Raw genomic sequence first — 24315 nt, 5'->3', positions numbered from 1 at the left:
TTTGATTCATTTTTCCTTCGGTAGAAGAGAGCCCAGATATGAGTATACAGCATTGGCAGATGAAAACATTTTGCATGATCGATTGGAAATGGATCGGAAGATGCAAAAAGATTCCGATAGGAGTAAGTGCTTTTTTTTTTGTTTGTTAATTTCTCTTTCTGCAGGTTTTGTTATACTCCTAATTTTTTAAAGATAATAATTCGTTTTTTACTATAACTTTTTAAAATGCCTACAAAAACTACAATGAATCTTGAATTTAATGAGCACTTGTCTATAGTGAACTTTTTTAGTGGTTCCTTGCTGGACTCCTATTTAAGTAAAGATAATTTCTTTGCTTTTAGTGAACATTTGAAAATTGGTAATTTGTTTATACTGGACTCTTAATTTAATTTCTTCAATTATTTTTCATTTCTTTAACCCAAATTTGCGTGAGTTGTGATTGCAAATGATGGCATTGTTTTACATTATATCAAAAAATGTCTTTTACATGCACTTCACTAATAAACTGGGGTAAGTTGTTGAGCTGCACATCTCTCTTTTTACCCTTTCCTCCTTGCATTGAAGAAGAACTTTTGGTAACTTTTATCTTGTAAGTTATCTTGGGCAGAAAAAAAAAACACTTTTCAATTGTGATTTTCTTTCTGTCTTTATCATAAAGATAAGTTTAAATTTTAAGTGATATAATTGTTCACTATCACTGAAATTTGTCATAAATTATTTTGTTTGTGAAATCAACTTATGTATTGTATTAACATAATTTGTCATGTCCTTATTATTTACCTAGTTTGTTAATATTATTTTAGACATGTCAACTATTCGCTGTCAATATTATTTAAGAGGATCAACTCGTTATGTGTTTCTTCGACATTTGCCAGACATGGGTATGTGCTAGATTTTTTTTCATTTTACACAAATACTTTAATTATTCATGAGCTGTATGCTGTATTTTTCTCTTATTTAACTTCAATTCCTTTTGTTACCATAAGTAACTAATGTACAGTTTCTTGTCTAATAAAACATATATTACCTTGATGTATCTTTAAGTTTTATTTCCTCATAACTTTTGATTAAGGACACAACAAAATATATTTATTATGAATTTGTTAAATGCTTTACAAAATAGGTTTGTGTGCATAATTATTGCTGTGATTCATTTTATTTAATACATATTTACATGCTGATTTGTGTTGATTAGATAAAGATGCTCATTTGGTAGTGCATACAATATGATACATACAACACATTGCAGCAGAATTAAAAATTTTTCTAATGATTTATGCTAAATTTAAGTGTAAAATAAAAAATATGCTAAACAAAATATGTTTTTTCATGTTGATTTGTGAAATACTGGCTGGGTTACAAAGTTTTTCATATTCTATAATGCAAAGTTCTGATGCTTGATTGCTATGTTCTGCACCCTAATTATTTTACATTACAAGCCTAATTTTTTTTAATACTCCTTTAGTTATATTTTATCTTTACAGTAATTAAGTTTCTCATTTCAGTCTAAAATTTTAAGAGTTTAATATTAAAATAAAATAGTTGATATTCAAAATTATACAGGATGCTATATGAGAATATATGGTCTATTATTAATACTGGACCATGTTGAGATAATTAAGGTTATTAAATGGTAGGTGAATGGCACTAAATTTTAAGCAATAATTAATTTAATTTTTTATTAATACTCATTAATAAGATATATAGAGCATAATTAAAGAAAATGGAGATCATACTGCAAAAATAACTTGTGTGGAAATTTCATGCAATTTTTTTAAATTTAATTTGTCTCTTGTTATTCTATTCACTTTTGATTTCTGAATTAAAGTAGTATCAAAAGCAATATATATTTTTTTAATGATACATACAAATTGAAATGATGAAAAACATGGAATATGGAGGTGCCTAAGCTGAAGTTATTTTACTTACCTGCTTATTGAAAATTTATGAATGATTGATCAGCTACTTGTAGCAACTGATTTTAAATTGGACACATCGAAAAAAATTTTACTCAATGTATAGTATGCATTTGTTATAAAATAAAATTGATGTAATTTTGCTTAAAAATTTCTTATTTATTTATTAAAAACAAAAGTAAAATGTTTCTGGTAAATGATTGTTATCAAATTGAAAGTTGCTTTATGAACTTATAGTTGCAGTCAGATAATTGTTTTTTAGGAAGTAGGCTGGACAAAAACTGGTTTCTTGTGCGTGATACTACCACAAGAACTGAACGCTTGCTAACAATGACTCCAATGGCAGAAATTTGCCCTATGAGGTACAATGCTGATACAAGGCAAGTGTTACTGGAGCTCTTCTTAGCTTTGCAGCATCCATATATTTATCCTGTCTTAGATATTGATAGAAGAATTGTTATGGAGCAAGAATATGTTATTGCAGTTATACCCTTTAATGATGAGGGCACATTAAAAGATGTTATACATCAAGTAAGCATGTTGCATGTTAATCTATTAAAATATATTGTCCTTGATAATTATCTAGAAATATAATTCATAATATGCATAAATTGAACTTATTTAGCAGACTTGTTATAGTAAGGGTATTACAAATTAATTTGTATTTTATTGTTGTAAAAATATGCACTGAAATGTTTCGTTATTTTTAAATTAAAGATCTTATTTAATTGTGGGCTATTTTCATTTTGGTTTATTTCAAGATACAGAACCTTAAAATCTAATAAGTGTATTTTTATTTTTTGTTACATAGTTTGATTTGTGATATTCTTTGTCATCAGAAATGAAAAAAAAAATAAAATAAAGAAAGAAATGAAGTTAATAGCATAGAAATGACTTGTATGAATATAAAAGTGTGGTTGATTTCTTTTGATTAGAACAAAATAATTATGGTTTTGTGTTCTTCTGTTGCTAATAAGTTGACTAAAAGACAATGAATAATAATATGTTTATTTTTATATTTCATTAATTTATTTCAAACAGATGAGAGTAGCTTTATGGTAATTCTCTTAAACTTTTATTAAAATATATATATATAAGTGATAATGTGCATATAACCTGTATAATTTTTGAATATGTTAAAGTAACACTCTGATATTGTAGAAAAAGTTGGGTTGTTATTGTTAAATATTTACTTAACTAGAGTTAATTAGTGAAGCTAGACTATTTAAAAAAGGCATTCTACTGTGGATTAAAAAATGTTATGAAATTATATTTAATTTCTAGAATCTTTTTCATAAAAAATATAGGTTTTTACAGCTGTTAAATGTTTTTTATTTTGCTATTTTGTTCTCGAACTGTGTAATTATTTACAAATCATTTTTGATTCATAAGCTTATTAAAAATGCTTTTCTAAAGCCACTTTTGTTGTATTGAAATTGTTATTAAATCAATTAGTAAGTATCAAATGCTGTGAATAAGTATTGTTTGTATTAAGTATGAGCAATTTTAAAGTGCATACTCTTCTGTGATTCTAATGTGCAATTTTTTCCCCTTAAAGGCAAAAAAAAAAAAAAAAAAAAAAAAAAAACTGTAAATAAATAAAATAAAAAATAACTGCTGTGATTAGAAAAAATTATAAATAATAAAATAATTTAATGGTTTTCTTCAAATTTTCTCAAGATAATGCATAATAGGAATAAGATTCAAATTTTTTGTAATATTTAAAATTCTGTGTACTTAAAAATTAGTTTTAAAACAATTGATTGTATTTGAATTAGTAATAAAGTGTCATTTTCAATGTGATATTATTCTTTTCTAAATTAAATTCTTCTTATTCTAGAGTCATTGTCAGGATGACTTTAAAGATAAATATCATTTTCAAGGTTGTGGTCTCAGTTCTGCTCAAATTCAGAGACTTGGTTGCCAGGTGCTTGAGGGTTTATTGTTCCTCAAAGATCAAAGATTCCCACCTTTTTTGCATTTACATTCCGGAAATATCATAATTCAAAATGGAGTCGCTAGGTGAGTACCTATTTTACAGTTGGGTACTTTATAATATTAATCTATATCTGAAGACATTGTTTTATTCGACTAAGATGTTTATCTGAAGTCTAAGTATGTTTTCATTTTATTACCTTTTTCTTTCTTCTGTTAAATCTAAAAACATTTTAATGTGTCAACTTTTTTTATAGTCACTGCAGTTATCATAGTATACATTGTTAATCAGAATAAGAATAAGAATTTGAGATGAAGATGTCAGTTATTTAGAAATATTTTTTTAATTAATTATTGTTTTATTTTTTTTCTTTTAAATTTAGTTTACAATCTTGTCAAGTTTTATCCATTTCATTTAAACCCTCAGTGGACTAATACGGTTCCCAGTAGAACACCAAAATAAAGCATCACTGGCTGCAGTCAGTAAGCGGGTGGGTGACCACTTTGATTAGCCTGTGTAGGGTCCGAGAGTGCACGGTGTCAGTCTTCGTTAAACTGTTCTACCGTAACATGCTTAACTTTGCGCACTGGTCGTCGGACTACTAAAGTCAGGACACAATCTCCTGTTTAGAGGATCAAAATTGCAATGGCAGGTCTTCGGATCATCCTCAGGGATGTTTCCCAGACCGTCGCCAATAGCCCATTGTGCAGCTCTAGTGCGACGTAAATGAACAACAACAACAACAGCAGCTTTAGTGTGACGTAAATAAAGTACCTACCTACCTACCATTTAGTTTAATTTTTTAAGCAGTGGTAAAATGTAATTTTGTTTCAGTGGTTTTTCGCATTTAAAACTATTATTTAGTTTCAACAGAATGTTTTTTTTTTTGTTAACTTTCATAATAATGATTAAAAAGTGTATTTTTAATTAAAATATTTTTGTATCTGTTTAGTACTTAAGCTGTTTTATGTGAAAATTTGCATTGAAAACCACAGCATTAAGCAGCAGTGCAATGTTGAATATCAGCACGAAATAGTTATAATTAGTTTAGCTCTATCATTCTAAATACAATTTTATAATTATATTATTATATTATATTACAGTTTTAAAATTTTATTATCTTTTTGTAGTTTAATTTTATACTAAAATTGTAGTAAAAGGATATGTAATGAATTACATAGTACTCTAGAAAGTGTATTGACTGTTTAATAAATTTCTAAATTTGTATAAATACTGCCATTTCTAGAGTTGTAATTATTTTCATGCTCATTATTAGTTAATTATTTAAAATAAAAAAAAGAGTTTCATTTATAATTTACATATTTAGCTTATAAATTTTACTTTTATAGATATTAGTAACAAGTAGGGAGATTCATCTTAGATTCATTATACTCTTTTTTTAATGTTAGTTTATAAAGCTAGATATATTTAGAACACATAAAAATTGTGTATTAAGTAAATTATGCATAAGCTAATAGCTGTGTATTTTTAATGTAATTTTATTCGATATATGATTTAATGCAATTACACAGTAAAAAGGTTTTTATTTAAATATATTTCACTTAGTTAGATTATATATGTTAACAAACATATTTATTTATTTTTAAAAAGCTTAATTCAAATGATATATATTAATTCATTGTTCATTTTTTGTCCTATGTATTTTCATATCATCAACAGATTTAAAAATGTATTTTTGTGTTTTTTTCATTTCATAAATCATATTAAATTTCACATTATATTTTAGAATATCTGGACTAGAGAATACTCTCTTTGGCTATACTTCTCGCACTCATTTATTTATCCCCAAAAGACTTTATGAAAATAAAGAAGCTGTAGAAGTGTTATGTTTTGGTATGTGTCTATTTAAATATTATTTGGTATGTGTCTATTACAACTTTTATATATTTTGTTTTTTCAATTGAAGTCTTGCTTGGATTCAGAATACATATGATGAAAACAAGTATTTTCCTCAGAAACCATTGAACTCTATATGCTATTCTTGTGATCATTACTAAGGTTCATAAACACGAATAAGCATTTTACATTTATTTTGCTGCGTTTATCTTTGTAGTGGCATAATCATTCTCATTACTCTATTTTTATTCTGACTTAGAGTTGCTTTGTAGAGAATTGTAAAAATGTCTAATGCAACCAAGCTTTATACTAATAATAAGTCCTTAACTATTTACATAACCTGTTTACTTACTAGTCAACTCAGCCGTTCCAGAAACTTAATGCTTCCTTGCATACAATTTATATATCCTTAGAATATTTGGAATAGAAAATTTTCAATATTTTTTACACTACTAATTTTTATGCGTGTTTAGTGTTTTTTTTAATATTACTATTATTCAATTAAATCCTATAAATCTTTCATTTTTAAACTAAGTTAGGAAGAAAGATAGTGGAGTTGCTAGATTATTCAAAAGAATTCTAGATTTTTGCCCATTTATTTTAATTTTCTAGTTTAACCAAAAATACTTTTTATTTTTCAATCTTTTAAATAAATAATCTAAAAATGGGATGTCTAAAAAACTTATTTTCCTAAATATATTTTTTCTTGGTTAATCTTACAGTTGAGAATTCAGGTCACAGTGTTTTCATCTCAGAAAAAAAATGGGTGAGAATTTCTCACCCTTTCTCAAAAACAGGGTGAGATTTCAAAAAGTTAAGTGAGATTTCAAAAATTTAAAAAAAAAAAAAAACGTAAAGAGACTTGAAAAAAAATAAAATTTCTTTAATTATGATGCATTTTTAACATCTTCTAATTTTTAAAGCATTGAATATTTTTGCTGCATCATCCTATGGAAAATGTTCTACATCTACTTTTTCATCAGCTATTCTCATTAGGTTGCTCAAATGCGTATTTGTTTCGTTTTGATCGCTTCTACCCACATTTGTTTCATTTTCATTTGTCCGTTTCGGAGTAGAAGATATTGGCTTTACAAGGTATTTGTCCATCTTACATTAACGAGCAAAAACTTTTAACGTCTTACATGAAGAAACCTTACCTACGGTAAACACGTGGTTGCAGAGAAATGCGTTCTGAAAGAGGTTCCATGGTTCTGAAGGATGGTGTTCTGTTGTTCTTAAAGGTTCTGAACAATACTGGTAAATAGGGAATGGGCAGATGTTGAAAATAATAAACAGGGATAATGGGGCAGATGTTGAAAATAATAAAAGATTCAGGAAGAAAAGTGAAACGGATTTTATTCTAAATGGCGCAAAAGAGAAATTTTTTTCAAAATGCGAGAAATTCGCTAATTTTGAAATTTTTTTATAGATTGCGCGAATTTCTCGCGGTAATCATTTTTTAATGCGAGAATTTAAAAAAATATGCGAGATTCTCGCGTTCTCGCGCTGTAGTGAAAACACTGGGTCACTTATACTTCTAGCCACCAAAATAAAACATCAAATAAATAATAAAAATTTAAAAAAAATTGCTATTTTCTTCATAATAATAAATTTTTAACTTTTTTTTGTACTTAAAGATTTATTATTATTTTTTTATGTTAATAACTTATGTTAATAACATTTTATTAGTTATTTGAATATATTAATCAATTAGTATTTTTAAAATGCTTAATATGCTCATTTTAATTGGTATTACAAATTTTTAACTATGTGTTGTTTTTTTCATTCAAATGTATAAGTTTCTTGAGTTTTAACAATAATGTTTAAATATATAGAAATTTGAAGTTTTATAACACTGGCAAACAGTTTATAATGTTAAAATACTTTTTTGTTTTATATCAACTATCTTCCACTTTCTGAAATATTTTGTGTTTTAATTCAGATAATTTTTTAACAGGTGATATGAGTGTTTTAAACTTCAAATAGATATAATAATTAAAAATTCTTTTAAAAATGCTGTTGATTGTTTATGTAAATATTATTATAACAGTCCTTATTTTCACCATTTATTATTTTTCTTTTGTTTAGGTCATCTTCTGTTTGAAATGGCTACTGGTTATGAACTTACTTCATCTCATCCTTCTGAAAAGAATTATATGGATTTAGAGGACAAACCTTTAGTTGTAGATGTGAGTCTGATTTTTGAATTTTATCCGCAAACAGTGTTGTTATTTACAGCAATTTATATGTCATTTTAGTTTTTTCTTTGAAAGTTTTTAGCCTTTTAAAAATATATTTTTTTAATGATTAATTTTTTAAGGTTTGTATTTCTTATGAAATTTTTGACTTTTGTTGAATTAAAATACTTTGAATTACTGTATAAAATTATTGAATTAATTTTACTTAAAAAGTATTCAAAGCTTTCTTTTCTTGGAACTTTATATAATGACTTTTAATATATTGAAGAATTTTCACGTTTCTTAAGTTTTTCTTTTGATTATTTAATAATTTGTGAGCACATGTGAAATTTACCTAATTCTGGATAATTTCTAGCTTTTGTGTAATTTAATGTACCATGGTATATGTACCATGAACAATTATATATGTACTATGGTAGAATTTTTCTTTACTATGTTAAATCAAATGCAGGATTCTATGTGTTATAGAATATATTTTAGAAATGAATGGTTAACCGACAATGTACTAATTAAAAAGGGAAATTTTCGCAATGTGATCATCAAGTGAATCATCAAACAATTTCCCTTTTCTAATTATAATTTTAATTTTCCTTTTCTTATTATAATTATAATATATTTTAAAAATAAGTGGTTGACCAATTGCTAATTAAAAAAAAAGAAACTTTTTGCATTGTGATAACCAAGAGAATCATCAAACAATTTCCCTTTTTTAATTATAATTATTATATATTTTAAAAAGGAGTGGTTGACCAGCTACAATAAAAAAAGGACATTTTTGCAATGTGATCATTAAGTGATTCATCAAACAAAATCTCTTTACTAATTCCAATTTCCCCAATTCTAATTATAATTATTATATATTTTAAATATAAGTGGTTGACTGATTATCAGTAATATAAAAGGGAAATTTTCGCAATGTGATCATCAAGTGAATCATCAAACAATTTCCCATTTCTAATTATAATTGTAATGTTTCTTGTCAGTAAGCTACTAAAAGCTACGGATAGCATAGCTACAGATAGTTGGGATATAAAGAAACAGATTGTTTTTTTCTCTTCATATCTTATCCAACAGATGGAAACAATTCAAGATAGGATTTTTTTCTGAACTATATATATATATATTTTTTGCAGTACAAAATGACGCAAAAAAAATTTATAATATTGGTACTGGATTATGGCACAATATTTTAGGAGGTTAAATTTATTTAACTTTTTTATATTAAAAAATAAAATCTAACATTAGAATTGACAAATAATACTATAGTTAAAATAGCCCACAACTTTTAGTGCCACATTGCAGAAATATCTTAAGTACTGAAAAAAAATGAAAAAACTGAAATTATAAAGTACTGAAAAATGTGATGATATTTATTACAAATGAGCAGTATGAAGTGAATAATTTTAAAAAACTGAACCAGCCATTAAGAAAGTGAGTCAAAAAATATGAAATACATCAATGGTTCTAATAGTTGAGCGAAAGAAAAGCTAAATGAAAGTTGAAGGTGAAAAGACAAATTTAAGAATCTTAAAATGATTTAATTATTCAATCAAATTAAAATTGGAATATAACAATTTAATTTTAAAGTTTATGAATAGCTAATATCTTTTTTTATGCTATGCTAACTTCTGTAATATACTATTTGTGAATTTTGGCATTGACTTTTATCTTCTGTTATTATCACAAAATTTTCAATCTACTTTTTAATACACATGAAAAAGCTTTTGATTTATTTTACGCAGCATTTTTAAAGTTATTTAAAAATTTACTCTTAGCTCTAATGATATAGATAAGTAGAAAATGATAATCATTAATTATTTTGACTAGTGCCCATTCAAATGAACTTAATTTTTATGGCAATAATTATTCCTTTAATTGTTGTAAGATCTTTTGAAGTAACAGTAATTTTAGAGTACTTATAAAACCCTATATTATTTTAGGTACTGAAATACATTTTTGAGCAGGGTCGTTATCGGTTTCCTTCTTTGCAACAAGTAAATATATCTATCAGATTTTATTTTACATTTTTAATCCTAATTTCTTGTTAAACAATTAACTCAAAAAATGTTGTTATAGGTTGCAAGTTTAGATTTCTTTCGTCATATTGATTTGCGAGAATTGCGATCCTTGATGCCTGCGGTAAGTACAGCTGTAAAGTCTCAAATGTTTCTTAACTAAAAATTTTAGTAACCATTTAATAACATTTTAAAAGTGTAGTTTTTTTAATACAATTCAAATGCTTGGTAATGAATTTGTAATTATTTGATAGAAAATGCTTTTAAGAAATGATTTTTTAGTTTTGAAATGTAATTTTGCATTCAGCAACTGTAGTAGATCAATATTTTTTTGTTAAATTAATTATTTTGTTTAATTTTTTTGTTAAATTTTTAGTTTTTTGTTGAATTTTACTTTTTTGTTAAATGTTTTGAGTTCCGTCTCTTATTTTTAGACAATATTTAGAAAATAAAATGCTTGCATTCTTTCAAATGATTTTTTAAATAATTGGAACATTTTATTCAAGTATTGCTTTAGCAACAGTGAAGTAAAATTATTTATGCCTGTGATGTTTAACTTTTAATAACGAACACAGAATTATAAAGTATGCTACCTTCTGTAATTATATGAGTAACTGTAGTTTGTAAAATTAATAAACTAAAATAAAAGCACTTAGATATCTTACAGCAGGGTGCTTAGCCAAATTATTCAACAAAAAATAAGCACTTTTCAAGAACTCAAATAATATTTTTAAGCACTTAAAGAAAACACAATTAGGTAGGATTGGAAAGTTTTTGACAATTGACGGTTTTATCTGGTTTTAACCGGCATGTCAAAAAAAATTTTTGAAAAAAATGTCGGATTGTTTTTGACAATTGTCAAAATTTTTGAATCATATAAATCGAATGCATTTTCCTACGCTACGGACTGGCAATACGCCGAAATAGATTGGGGTTGAATTAATTGTGAAAACTCTGAATAGAACAATGTGAACAGCGCCTTTCTGCATAATTTGTAGCGAAAATCAACACTTTTCTTATGGTAAAGAAAAAAAAATCTCATTTTGGAAAAGGGAAAATTAAGAACTTTTTAATACACACAATGAAAAAAGCACCTTTAAGGGCTTTTATAAAACGAAAATCAAAAATAAGCACTTGTTAAAAACGCTATACACCCTGTAAAGAAGTTGAATTTACTTTTTTATGATTCACATAAGTTTGTGTGGAAAGATATTTGAAAATCCTCTTGTGAGCTACAATAGAAGGTGATAGAAGAAACTTTTTTACCAATTTAATATTTATCCTTTTATTTTTATCAACAATTGTAATTTTTAATTTTATTTTTAAGGCTTCTATCAAGGCAAAAATAAGCCCTGCCGCAAAGTCCCTCTTGAAAGAAGTGAAAAGGCATCAGAGGTCAAGGAGGTTAGTCTTAAGCCAGTTCTTTAATGTATTTTATATTTATAAAAAAGGATTTAATCATGCAATTAAGAAATTGAAGCTATCAGTTTGTGCTTAAGTATCTTTCTATGTATTATTTCTGCAGCATAATTGGCTTAGGTAAGTAGACAACTGATGCAATCGGCTCTTAGTGCTTTGGAGATAGTTCTATTTAGGCTGTTTTTAACTATTTAGGCTGTTTTTAACTCTGAATGATTTCAGTCTTGATTTTATTTCTTACTATTCCTGCAAAGGAGATTATCATTAGTTTTGATGATTTATTGTTTTTATTCCTTATGCTGTAGTAAATACCTTAGGATAAAATGAATAGTTGCTTATTTTATTACATGAAACTAAAATCATAATAAACAAAAAATAATAATTTTAAGTTGACTAATGCATTTTCAATTTAATGAATAAGAATTTTTTAAAGTATTTTTGTAAGAATTTTTTTTAATTATTTTAGAAGTTTTTTCAATTAACTTTTAGCTTAGTTAACCTTTATGACTGTTTTTTGATTTTTATGATTTCTTTCTCAAAGTTACATTCTTACATACAAAAATGTGCATTGAATAGTGTTTTGTTTAATTTGATATTAGTTTATTATTATTTCTTATGTTTCTCACAAAAAGTATAATGTTCAGTGAAATTAAATTTGAATTAAGAACATCTTCCCCTTAAACTTTTTGTTTGTCCCTTAAAACTATGTTTTGTTTGTCCCTTAACTTATGTTTTGCTTGTCCCTTAAAATTATCCCAGAATTAAGGGACAAACTTGTTGTCCCTTAGTTCTGAGATAGATTTAAACTGTGTTTTTCATAATAAAAGTATATTTAGCTAGAAACTTTATACAATCACTTTGCGATAACTCTAATCTCTTAGAACTTGTGAAGAACTCTGAACTATTAAAAGTTTGACTTACCATTAGTTTAGATTTTAAAGCCATAAGAATTGTCCGACATAAAAATTAATATGTAATAATTATAGATCTTCTTATAATATTCAAGGCAAAAAAAGAGATATGTTGTTCAGATTTCACACTAGCACTGATATGAAAATTTGAGAAAATTGTGGAATTCAATAAATCTATGCTAGATTTTTCTTCTTCATGGTTGGTTTTCTGTTCACATCATTATTAAGATAAATTTTATCTTCTAAGTTAAGAGTTTTTCTCTTTAACACCAACAGTCTATAAATTCTTCTTCACTAATTCTAAAAGTAAATAATCTCTAATAAACATGTCTACTTATTTCATCTTAATTTTTAAAGCTTGAGAAGTTTTTCCATCGATAAGTATGATTATATAAATATTTTGTGAGCATTTTGATTTAGGTATTTAAATCTTTTTTTTTCTTCCTTTGAACAACTAAGTATGAAGGCAGAATTGAGAATGTTCTTTAATTTTTATTTTATAATGCTTGTCTTGATAGAAGTTTCATCTAAGATTTTTAAAATTTTACTCTAAAATGTTGTTCTCCATTAATTGATGTTTTTCTTCTTTTTTTTTATAAAAAGTTTCTGGGGATATTGAATTTAGTTTTTCTTAATCAATGTATTAAATTTTTTGAATTAAACAAAACACAAATTAAGTTAAGACCTTTTTTTTATCGTGAGTGTAGAAGTAGATATTTATTCCACTACAAAATAATTTTTTCTAATCAGTTTATTTTAAAATTTCTATAAAAAAACACAAATATTTAAAAATTTTCAAGAAAAGCTAATACCTAAAAATAATTTAAAAATTTATTTTATTTGTTTATATATAACAATAATTTATTATTTCATAGTAATTATGACTTTTCAAAACTAACTAAATACTATACATAAATGATGTATTTTGACTTTATTAACTATTTCTTTTACTACTGATACTTAGATCCTATGTATACACTTTTACATGTTAAAATCCTTTTTTATTACAAAACTGCAAGTTGTTTCTGTTTGAAGCAGTTTTTCTGATAGTTGTTTAAAATTGTCAGTTTAAAATATATTTATAATGGATCGTTTCTTTCTTTCTTTCTTTTTTGTGATATTTTTTAGTTAGAGAGAACCATCGCATTCTAATTATTTGGAAGGACTTAATATCTTTATTAATGAAGTTATACTTGTATTTTTTGTAAATTAAGAAAATCTTTATATTTTAGGCATGATTTCTTTTTTACTTTAAATTTATGCATTTTTCTTATCAAAGAAATAGTTACTGAATAGTAGCATATAAACAGCTAGTTTAAAAGAATTGTGATAATTAACAATTTGTGGTCTTTTTTTTTAATGTTTTTTTTAAAAATTTTATTATAGCAAGAAAACTGTTTCATATGTTTATTCCTTTGATTGATTAGATTTTGCTTGAATTTTGTAAATGTTCAATTTTGTCTGATGCATTTTCAGCATGATTTGTTTTTTCTCTTTTACTGAATATATGTTTTTGTGTGAATTACATTCTTCAAATATTTAGTTCTAAATTAGAAACAGAAAAATTTCTTAAAATATAGCATTTATGAAAAAAATATATTATTAACTTATTACCATTTATTTTGGTTTTTCATGTATATACTTATTTTTAATAAAAATTAAATATTCTGTAGACATTTTGTCCCAACTTATTTTTAAGAAACTTGTTGGTGCCTTTATTGATAAGTTTTTAAAAACTAGGAGCCCTATTGCTGTTGCTAAAAGTTCTTAAACCCGAGCTTCTCAAAATTTTTCTCTCTCTACTCAGAATTGTTTTACCATCAAAGAATTTTATTAATCAGTTTGCTGCATGGAACCTAATATACTTTAAACTGTTTCTAAAAAATAGTAGTGAATATACTACTAAAGTTATTTTAAATGTTGCACAGTATATGGTTAATAAATTTACGAAAAATTAAGTATGTATCTATCTTGATTTTTATCAATCGCATAAAAATTAGTGTTTTTAATTGTTTTGTTTTATGTTTGGTACTTAAAAATTTAAAGTTATTATTAAATTGTACAAAAATTAAATTATATTACTTTAAGTTTCTAAATATATTGTGAAATGTGATTGTATGTAAACATTATATGTAGTATTAAACTATCGCAAGTATTAAACTATCTAAGCACTTGGTTTGTTGTTACTTTGTTTGATATACTGTTTATTTTTCAAAATAAATTAATAAAAACCATACAGCCCTTTGCATCCCAGTTTGTACTGAAAACTTTAAGGTTTTATAGCTGAAAGTCTTCATATCCTTCAAGCCATTCAAGCGGCATTAAAAATTTATGTTAATCTGAAAGATAGAAATTACCATTAAATACAACACATGCTGAAAAAAAATACCAATTATTAATTAGATACTTTTATTCACTTTGTACATAATTTTTTTTATTAAATCCATTTATTGTAAATTTTTTTTCTGTCATAAAGTATCGTTGAAATCGAATTTCTTAGATAAGTAATAGTATGTCACTATACTAGATCGTTTAATTATTAACATCTGAATTTTATTTTTATAGTTATAAATAGTTTTTTTAACCCACTGACTGTTCTGTAGGTAGAAAGTCTTATTTTAACCTACAGTCTTCTTTGCATAGTTGAACCTGTTTTTCAATGTTATTAAATAGGGAAATGGTGTATTGGGGCGAAACATTATCTCAATTCGAATCATTATCTTTAGTCCGTTTGAATATCAGCCTGTGGGTTAAAGAAGAAAAAAAACTGATATTGTTCATAAATATAATATTAAAGTAGAAATTAATGTTGTAAGAGCTTTTGAGTTAGTATATTAAAAAGAGTAATTTTATATGTAACTTCAATGCATTTTGTACTCAAACATCTTTTAATTTCACCAATATTTTGCAAAATAATTTAGGACGATAAATTTTTAATAGCAATAGTTATTTGAATTATGTTTTTTTGAAATTCTGCATTTGATTTTTCAGACAGGATAAGCGCTCCCAATCAAATAATGCTGTAGAAACAGAATCTGTTGATGGTAGAGAAAGCAGGAGTTCTGGAGCTAGTAACCGGTAAGCAGTTTAAGTTTTTCTTTATATTCCCTGAATTCTAATCATATATAAGTAATACCAATATAGATTTTTGTAAATTTAATTGTTATAGTTCCCTCAAGTGAAACTTCTGTGAGGAATGCCATTATTATTTATTAAAATTTTAATTTATGTCTTCTAAATTCAAAATAATTTATGAGGAATGGCATTTATAACATGTGCTGAGGTTAATCAAAGGAAATTTAAGTATTATCAAAAATCTTGCATTATTTATAGTTTTGTTCACTGCAGTTTAAGTTGATCATATTTGACTCATATGTATAGAGAAGGGTAGACAAAATAATGGAAACACTTCTACAGTAATACATATTTTCATATTTCTCAAGATATACTTAAAGAATAATTTTATAATTTCAGAAGTGTTTGGATCATGTAATTTCTCATACTTATCAATGAAGTTTAAAGTTTGAAAGGTTTGAGGGACTGACAATAAATTACAAATATAAAATAGTGTTTTTGAACACCCTGTGCAAAAATTGTACCAATAAATTTGTAACTTGTAGCAATTATTTTGGTTATTATATGTAAATATTGCACAAAATTTCGTAAGCCTAGTTAAAAATTTTTTAGAGATATGGAAATTTTTATAAAAAACAAAAAGCTCAAAATGATAGAGGTTTTTCCACAAATTTAATTTTGTACTTTTAAATAAGATTTATTAAAAATGACAATGGTATTGTTAGAGATCTATCTTTTCTTTCGCTTGTTTTCTTCCCTTATACAATCATATTTTGGTGTATGATAATTGATTATAAGTTATCATTTGTTATTAGCTTTGTCTTATGCTACAAAATAATATTTGTACAAAAACCCCTTATCATTTTGAGTTTTTTTTTTTAAAGTACAAAAACTACTTTGAAAATTTGGATTGGAAATTGGAACTTTTCAGATTTTTTTATTTATTAGTTTCCAAGTACGATTCTCTTCAAAATTAAGAAAGGAAAAATTTCAAATTTTTCCCATGTTTGAACAGTATAAAAGAATTGATTTAATTACTCATATTTTGCACGCAACTAATTTTTCTCAAATTTTAAAAGCAATAATTTTTTAACTTATTTTAAATTACTGTAAAAATTTTGTTTAATTTTATTGAATATTTTTAAAATTATAATAAAAACATAACACAAAAAAGTTAGTTTTTTAAAAAATGCCCATATATATTTTAGCTAGGCTTACACAATTTTAACCAATTATTGCACATAATAACCAAAATAATTGCTACAAGTTAGAAATTTATTGTTACATTTTTTGGCATAGGGTGTTCAAAAACACTATTTTCCTCTTGTAATTTATTGTTTGTCCCTCAAACCACTAAAAGCTTTAAACTTCATCTATAAGTGTTAGAAATTGCATGATCCAAACATTTCTGAAGTTATAAAATGATTCTTTAAGTATTCCTTGAGAAATATGAAAAAATGTATTAGCATGGTAGTGTTTCCATTATTTTGTCCACTCCTATATAGCAGACTTGATGAAATTGTGTAGCTGAAATCTGTCCTACAAAGAATTGCTAATGTTTAATTTTATTGTTATATTAATCCTCCAAAGCTTATGTTAAGATAAACTATTTTTTAGTGTAAGAGATGCTGAAAATGGAACTACGCTTCTGTAATAAGTTTAAGGTTTTTTCAAAAGATTATTACTTAAACCTGCTTATGTTTCACTTTCTGATTTTTTTTGTTTTTAAAAATGTTATAATTTGAGAGGAATGATTTTGTCAATTACTCATAGAGCTGACTGAATATAAATTCAGTGCAGTCTATGAATTAAATGAGTTCAGTTTTCTTTTTTCTTTTAGAAATATTTTACAAAGCCATTTTAAATTAGTGGATTGAAGTATAATTTTGAAAAATTACCTTAATTTAGGTAACTTATATTTGATTTTTCAATTTCATTAAAAAAATTTTTTTGTGAAGTTAAAAAGATATTTAATAGTGAATCATTTTGGTTCAGTCTATTTGCATAATTTTTCTCAAATTTTACATTCTCACTTAGCAACTTGCATATATTTATTACTAAGTAGTTCTGTTCTCTGTATCTTCAAAGAATTCTTTTCTAAATAAAATTTTCTTATTAATGAAATTAAACTATGATTTTTATAAAATTAATGAATAATTTGAAAATATCAATATATGAGTAAAAAGAAGAAAAAAATTATCAAATGTCATTTTATTATACAAAATATAATTTTTCATATGCAAAACATATTTTCAAAGTAAGTTATAAGATTGTTTGCATCCTTGTCTAATTGTTCCCATATCTAAGTCACCATTTAAAAGGTGTTTTGTTTCTACTTATATTTAATATAGAAAGATGGCACATAATGTTAAATTAAAGAAATTTCTGAGAATAAAAGTGAATTATCACTCTTTTTAATAAATTTACCATTGAGTAATAAACATTAACACCTAGCAAAAAGGATCTTAAAATAGTCAATATTTTAGAAAATAAATATGTGTCAAATTATGCAGGTATTTACACTTAAAATAAATTTAATACTGATTAAATTTTGTGTTGAATTTTATTGTTTTAAATTTTTGATATCCTAAAACAAACAAAAAAATTGTTATTGAATTCTATATTACTTTCATAAAGTTTCAAAGTATTGAAAACTGACCCATTGTATTTATCAAAATAGTTAAAAGTAGATTTATTCCTATTTTCTAGAATTAACTAATTAAAAATTACACAGACGTATAATTTATAGCACTGTAGAACAATTCAAAAACAGTGAATTTTAGTTTGTAAAAAATAAGAATTATAACTTATATATTTTTTAATGGCACAGCATTCTGTCTATAATTCTAGCTAACGAACTGGAAGAAAAATAAATTTTAGAAATCCAAAGGCACATGTCTTAAATTAATATACTTGTATAATGAATGTTATTATTATTGTTATTAGTATTATGTGAACAACATTATCTCATTACCAGCTTATTATCATTCTGATATTTTTTTCTTGACAACATAGTTTGCCATAAAACATACAGTAAACTGATTGAGCTATTTAAAAATATAATCCAATTGTAAATTGATCCAAGATTTGGTTCTTAAGCAAACTCCCGTAGAGTGCGCAAAATGAAAAATGGATCACCTTAAATAACTTTTGATCTAATGATCAGATCTCCACGTTCTTGGACTCAATCTTAAATTTTTGAGAGGGTGTGACTTCAGATATGCTAAATAGCTGTATATGTAGACTATATTTGAAGTTATAAAATCAGATACACAAACGTAATTTCTCTGGATAACGATGCATTTTTTCACAATTTTTGATTTCTGACCCCTAAAATATAGGGGGTAGCCGCAATCTAGGAGATATGATCCTAATAGTTTGGTCAGGAGATTGATCCAAAGTTTGGATCCCTTAATGTTAATTTTACTTTATATTTATTTCATCATACCTCGAGAGCTTTTAATCAAATTGATTTATCCAAAGATAATTCAATGAAAAATATAACTTTTAGTAAATATTTATTATTATTTTTTTAATAATGGTAGAAAACATTCTGAATTGTTTACATCACTTAAAAGATCATCACTTTTCTTGGCAAAATACTAAATTTGAGCAAAGGTGATGGAATAGTTCCTAAGAAATGGAATATTAAAGAAGGCGCTCTTGTTAAATTTCATGTCTCAACTATTAGACCCATTTTGCTTAAATTTTGAATTTTGCCATTTAAAATTACGGCGTTTAAAATGATGTAAAAAATTTTATAGTTTACAATACAAAGTGTCTTCAACCAGTATTAAATATTTATTAAAAGTTTAATTTTACGTTGTAATTTTTTGAATTCGCTTAAGAACTTCAGAAGGAAAAATAAAAGATAGGAAAAAATAAAATTAACATTAAAGGGTCCAAACTATGTACTATATTACCAGTTTTTTTTATCTACCCCCTCATATTTTGGGGGTCAGAAATCCGAATTCATCGGAAATAAGGTATGATTAATAGAAAAAGCATGTTTTTGTGATTAATTTCATTACTTAAAATGTGGTCTGTACTAGTTTATTAGCATATTTAAGATCACCCCCTAGAACATAAAGATCTGTTCATTAGATCAGAAGTTATTCGAGGTGGTTGGTCTTTTATTTTGTGCACAGTACATATAAATTGTTATGTACTGTCCCACAAAATGTTGTCCATCCGAGAGTCAGCAAAATACTTTTAATGGTTTATACCTCTTCATATATTTTTTGTCAATAAGTTTTTCTTTTAGATGACAAATTATAAAAAAACCCAATTTTACTAATAAAGATTGTTTAAGTTTTAAAATAGATAATTTCAGATATTTTTTTGCAATTCAGTGGAATACCCTAGATAGTTTAAGCGCTCTTTTCCATGTATAATTTTGCTACTGTATTCATGGTAGTAAAATTTTTCTCATTTTATTTTAAGGCAAAAGTTATTTTTTATTCATGTATTTTAAATACAATCTATAATCATAGCATCAATGTTTTATCTGTATATATTCTTTAATAAAATTTCAGATCTTCTAAAAGGAAAAAGAAGCGAACCCATACTTCTAACGAGACAACACCTGATGATGCAGTAGAAGGAACCATTTTACAAACTTTACCTCTTTCAAGGATCGAAGGCTCCCTTCCTACAGCAGGTTCACGATCCGATTCATTGGATTACTTCACCCCTCCTACCACCCCATTAGGTGCACCGAAATCTCAATCTCAGACTCACGAAGAAGCTAGGACTCGTGCCCAGTTATTGCAAGAAATACAAAAAGGTTGCAGGTTGAAACGTACCAACTGGTTCCCTGATCCAGAAGTTTAGTTTTGCACCCACAAAAAATGCATCAGGATGTTTTTATGGGTTTATTTTTCAAGAAATTAGTCACAGAATACTTGGCAATCACCATTAGCAGATGGCTTTTCTGATAACCAGAGCTTTTGCAGCAAGTTGCAGTTTTCCGTTAGAAGTTAGGTGACACTTACATATCGAGGATATCTAGTACCCTATAGGAAGATAAATATATAATGCTGTTTATATTTGTGGAAAATAATTTTAAGGATATTAAATAGCATTTAATTTAATAAATTTATAGTAAAACTTATTATTTAAAAGCATCTGATTATCCAATCGAAATTCTGAAGAGAAAAAATGAAAATTTTGTTGATATTAAGGTTAAGCAGTTATAATTTCGCCCAGAGTTTTAACTAGAATTTATTTTTATGAAATTCAAATTATTAATATATATTTTTCATTTGAATAAATTTTTATTATCAATCATGTTATTTTGCAGATTATAGTAAGGACTCTTAGAAAAATAATAACTAATCTTTATTTAATTTGTTTGGTATGTTTTAAGGAAACAATGGACATTCAAAACATAAAAGTGCAATTTTTATTCCATTCTTTTCAAATTTTAATGTAATATTGGTAGCATTAGTATAAGTCTATGTACAGTCCTCGAAATAAAAAACGGACCAGTTTCTGAAATATTCTTTAGTTTGAAAATGTTTGCAGTACAAAATTCCATTACAAGTTTAGATTTTAAAAATTTTATTAAAGGATTTTTTAATAATTGTATGTGAACTTAGTTCACCTTTCTGCTTACTTAACTTGTAACATAAAACAAATGTATTTATATAATTATAGAAAATAAATGCGTTTTTTGAGGTCGAAAAGCTTTAATTGAATAAATTGTTACAGAATTCGAAATTGAATGTTTAGGGAACCTGGAATTTTTACTAAATGTAGTTGCGTATTTCGGCACACTTTCCTGATCAAAATTTTTATTTCTATTTTAATGAAAACAAAAAAAATAAATAATTTAAAGCTGTTCGTTGCTTAATAGTTTGCCATGCATTTGGGTGTCCTGCTTTAGCATGTTTGTGTCTATGAATAAGTTTTAGTTGCATAATTTCATTCTTTTTTATATTTTTAGTCATTATTTTTTAAATAATTATGCTTATCATTTAGTTTTATTTGTATTATGTTCTCATTTTTAGAAACATTTGTTGCTTTTATAATTCATTTCAAGAGAATTCATTAGTATTTTTTATTATTCATTCTAAAAAAAAAAGAATAATTTTTTAATGGAAATTATTAATTATTCAGTCTTTTTACATAGAATTATGAGATTTCAATTATTCGGAAATTTAATGCTTGTATATTACAAAAATTGAGTTTGGGGGAAAAGGAACCTATGTTTAATTTGGGAAAAAATCATGAGCGTATGTTGTAAGGCTAATAGGCCATAAGTTCTGTTTTTCCTAAAAAAGTCAATAAATATGTTCTTATTAAACTTAAAAAAGCCTTGTCACATCAATATTCATTATTTTTAAAATTTCATCACAATAATAAAAAAAGCTTTTAAAATTTATTTATCTTATACTGTTTAAGATCTTATTTGTAAATCCAGCTTCATACATTGCATGTATTTAAAAAATTTGAATCAGCTGTTAGTATTTTGCTTAATATTCTGTTATATAAGATGGCCATCTCCGAAGCTTTTTAACAAACATTGAAAAAATTTTTTACATGAAGGGAAAATAACTTCTGTAGAACTTATTTTCTTCTGCTTGTTCTATGAAATTTGGATTTATATAAAACCCTCATACAAATTTCAAATATTCAGCTGTAAAAAAAATATACTGTATAGAAATTATTTTCACTTCACGTTCAAAAAAAAAAAAAAAAAAATCTGAGCAGTTCTTATCAAGTTTGCCAGCTGGACTTCTTTGTTAATATCATGTGTGAGTCATAATTTTTATTAGAAATGATAAGAAAAAAGTTAAATATAGCTATCCCAAATCTTTTTTTAATAAACGAAACATATGTTACTGCTATCCAGAATTTTCTAATAGGAAACGTGTACTTGTGTATAAATTTGTATTATACAGTAAAAAATTTAACTTTGTAAAAAAAAAAAAGTTAAAAGGATATTAGATATAAATGCATAAAAAAAAATTAAATTACATGTTTCATATTTTATGCATATCTGCAGCTACTTAATAATAGTTATTTAAATTTCTTCTTAATAGATAAAAGTAGTTCCATTTTTCTATAGATTTAGAATCTATATTTAATATTATGCTGTGCAGAACAATTTCCTTACATTTCATGGTACTATATTAGTTTAAACTGTTCGTATAATGACATTTTGCTCAAATATGTATTGTTGTGCATCATTTGGTGCAATATTGTGTTCATAAATATGTCCTATAAGGAAAGTATCTTAAGTATCACTCTCAAATTAAGCCTACATATTTTAAGATTAGGAGTTTAATGCTGTACTAAAGGGTTGACAGGATTTAAAATACCTGATTTTTTTTAAATAGTCAAAAATATTTTACGCACTCTTATTGTTGCAATTTCCTCTATTTAAAATTTTTAAGTCTGATTTCATTGATATTAAAGTTTTTTTTCCCCAAGCAATAATGGAATAAGTGTAGTGTATGTAAATTATTATTATGGGGTCCAAATAGACTTAAGGACTAAATATGGAAAAGAGTGATGCAAAACTTATAAATTACACTTCTCTGTTAGCTGAGAGTAAAATTACTTACTGTTCGTATAATAACAATTTGTGTAGATTGTTGATGTGTTATAAATAATGAAAAAAGATTTGTTTTTATCAAGATTTAAGAGTACTTTACAAAAATTGACTTTTTTTCTGATGTTTTATGGTTGAAACAAATTTTTCTTCATTTGGTATCTAATTGACAAATTGGATCTTTGTGTTTATAAATTCACGAAGGTGTTGAGCTTGAATAAATGATCAAATTATAAATTCAATGATTTGTTTGTATAGATCTTTTAATAACTTAAACCATTTGAAGTCCAAATATCATTGACTTTAATTACAACATTGTTTTGAAATAATATTAAGTATTATTAATATATTTTACTAGAAATTGGTTTAGTAAATGTTAAAAAAAAATTATGATTTTGTCTTATTTTGATGTACTGTCAAAAGTGGCAAAGTTATACATTAGGTAGAAATAATTTAAATGCCTTATAATTTTGAGAAAAAAGCTATAGTATATAGTAAATGTATATATGCAGTAATATGTAAACTGTGAATCATACACATGGGTCAAAAATGATCAAGTCTTTGACAAAAAACGCATCTGTTAACAGTACCTAATTTTAGTGCTATTAGTATTATTATTTTATTTTTTCAATTAAGGTGTGGAAAAAGTACTATGTTTTAGCTAACAATTATAGACACATTTGCAATCACTTTTATTATTTACTATTGCTTCTGATCAAAAACTGAATTTCTTAATTACTAAACTTCCTTTTTTTATTTGTAAAAATTAATTTGCGAATGATATTTAGGGTGACTTCCTTGTAAGTATATTTAGTGAAACCTTAACAATGCAATAGTTACTGTAAATATTGAAATATATTACTGATACTGATTAAAGTTATTTTGCTACTTTTTCAGTAAGCTTCCGTAGTTCTGTGAAACCTTATATTTATTACTATTACCTATATGCTCATAATTTTCTGTTATTTACCTATATGCTTACAAATACATTCATGTATAGAAAAAAAAAGTTAATTTTATGTATATAACAGTTATTAATAACACTTAAAAACAGGAATATTTTTTTTTTATAAATAGTTTATTTGAAAAAGATCTATCATGACATTATTTGATGCCTATTGTAAGAAACTATTGGTAATTTTATTTTTTTTAAACACTTTTTTGGTAAAAGATTTTTTTTTTAATCCATTCAAATTCATTAAATTCTTAAAATTCAATAAGAAAATTTATTGTCAGTAGTATTGCTTTTTTATGCAAAATTTGAGTAACCTATACAAAGGAAACTTTGTAATGAATTTATTATAATTCATAGATTGACAACATAGCTGCATTAATATTAATGATTATTATTTTTGTTCACATAAATTACTGTGCATTAATGATTATTATTCTTTTCATATAATAAATTACTGTGTATTAGTATACCTGGA

The 24315-nt window shown here is 25.2% G+C and overlaps 1 protein-coding gene across 1 annotated transcript in view; it reads left to right on the top strand.

Annotated features, from left to right (window-relative positions):
• Slob (Slowpoke binding protein) overlaps positions 1-21981 on the top strand; it is a 29895-nt gene extending 7914 nt beyond the window's left edge. The window contains exons 3-13 of the mRNA XM_016053734.4: positions 25-122; positions 804-881; positions 2179-2447; positions 3757-3938; positions 5600-5706; positions 7798-7898; positions 9848-9901; positions 9984-10046; positions 11250-11326; positions 15244-15330; positions 19863-21981. Of these exons, the coding sequence (XP_015909220.1) occupies positions 25-122; positions 804-881; positions 2179-2447; positions 3757-3938; positions 5600-5706; positions 7798-7898; positions 9848-9901; positions 9984-10046; positions 11250-11326; positions 15244-15330; positions 19863-20160 (1414 nt within the window). The 3' untranslated portion in view covers positions 20161-21981. The remainder of the gene's footprint in view (positions 1-24; positions 123-803; positions 882-2178; positions 2448-3756; positions 3939-5599; positions 5707-7797; positions 7899-9847; positions 9902-9983; positions 10047-11249; positions 11327-15243; positions 15331-19862) is intronic.
• Positions 21982-24315: the final 2334 nt, after the last annotated feature.

This window comes from Parasteatoda tepidariorum, chromosome 9, assembly GCF_982258835.1.
Source record: "Parasteatoda tepidariorum strain Cologne lab strain chromosome 9, Ptep-v5.0, whole genome shotgun sequence".
NCBI classification, from domain to species: Eukaryota; Metazoa; Arthropoda; class Arachnida; order Araneae; family Theridiidae; genus Parasteatoda; species Parasteatoda tepidariorum.
Note: the sequence above shows the minus strand (reverse complement) of the source record. Positions and strands in the feature narration are given on the sequence as shown.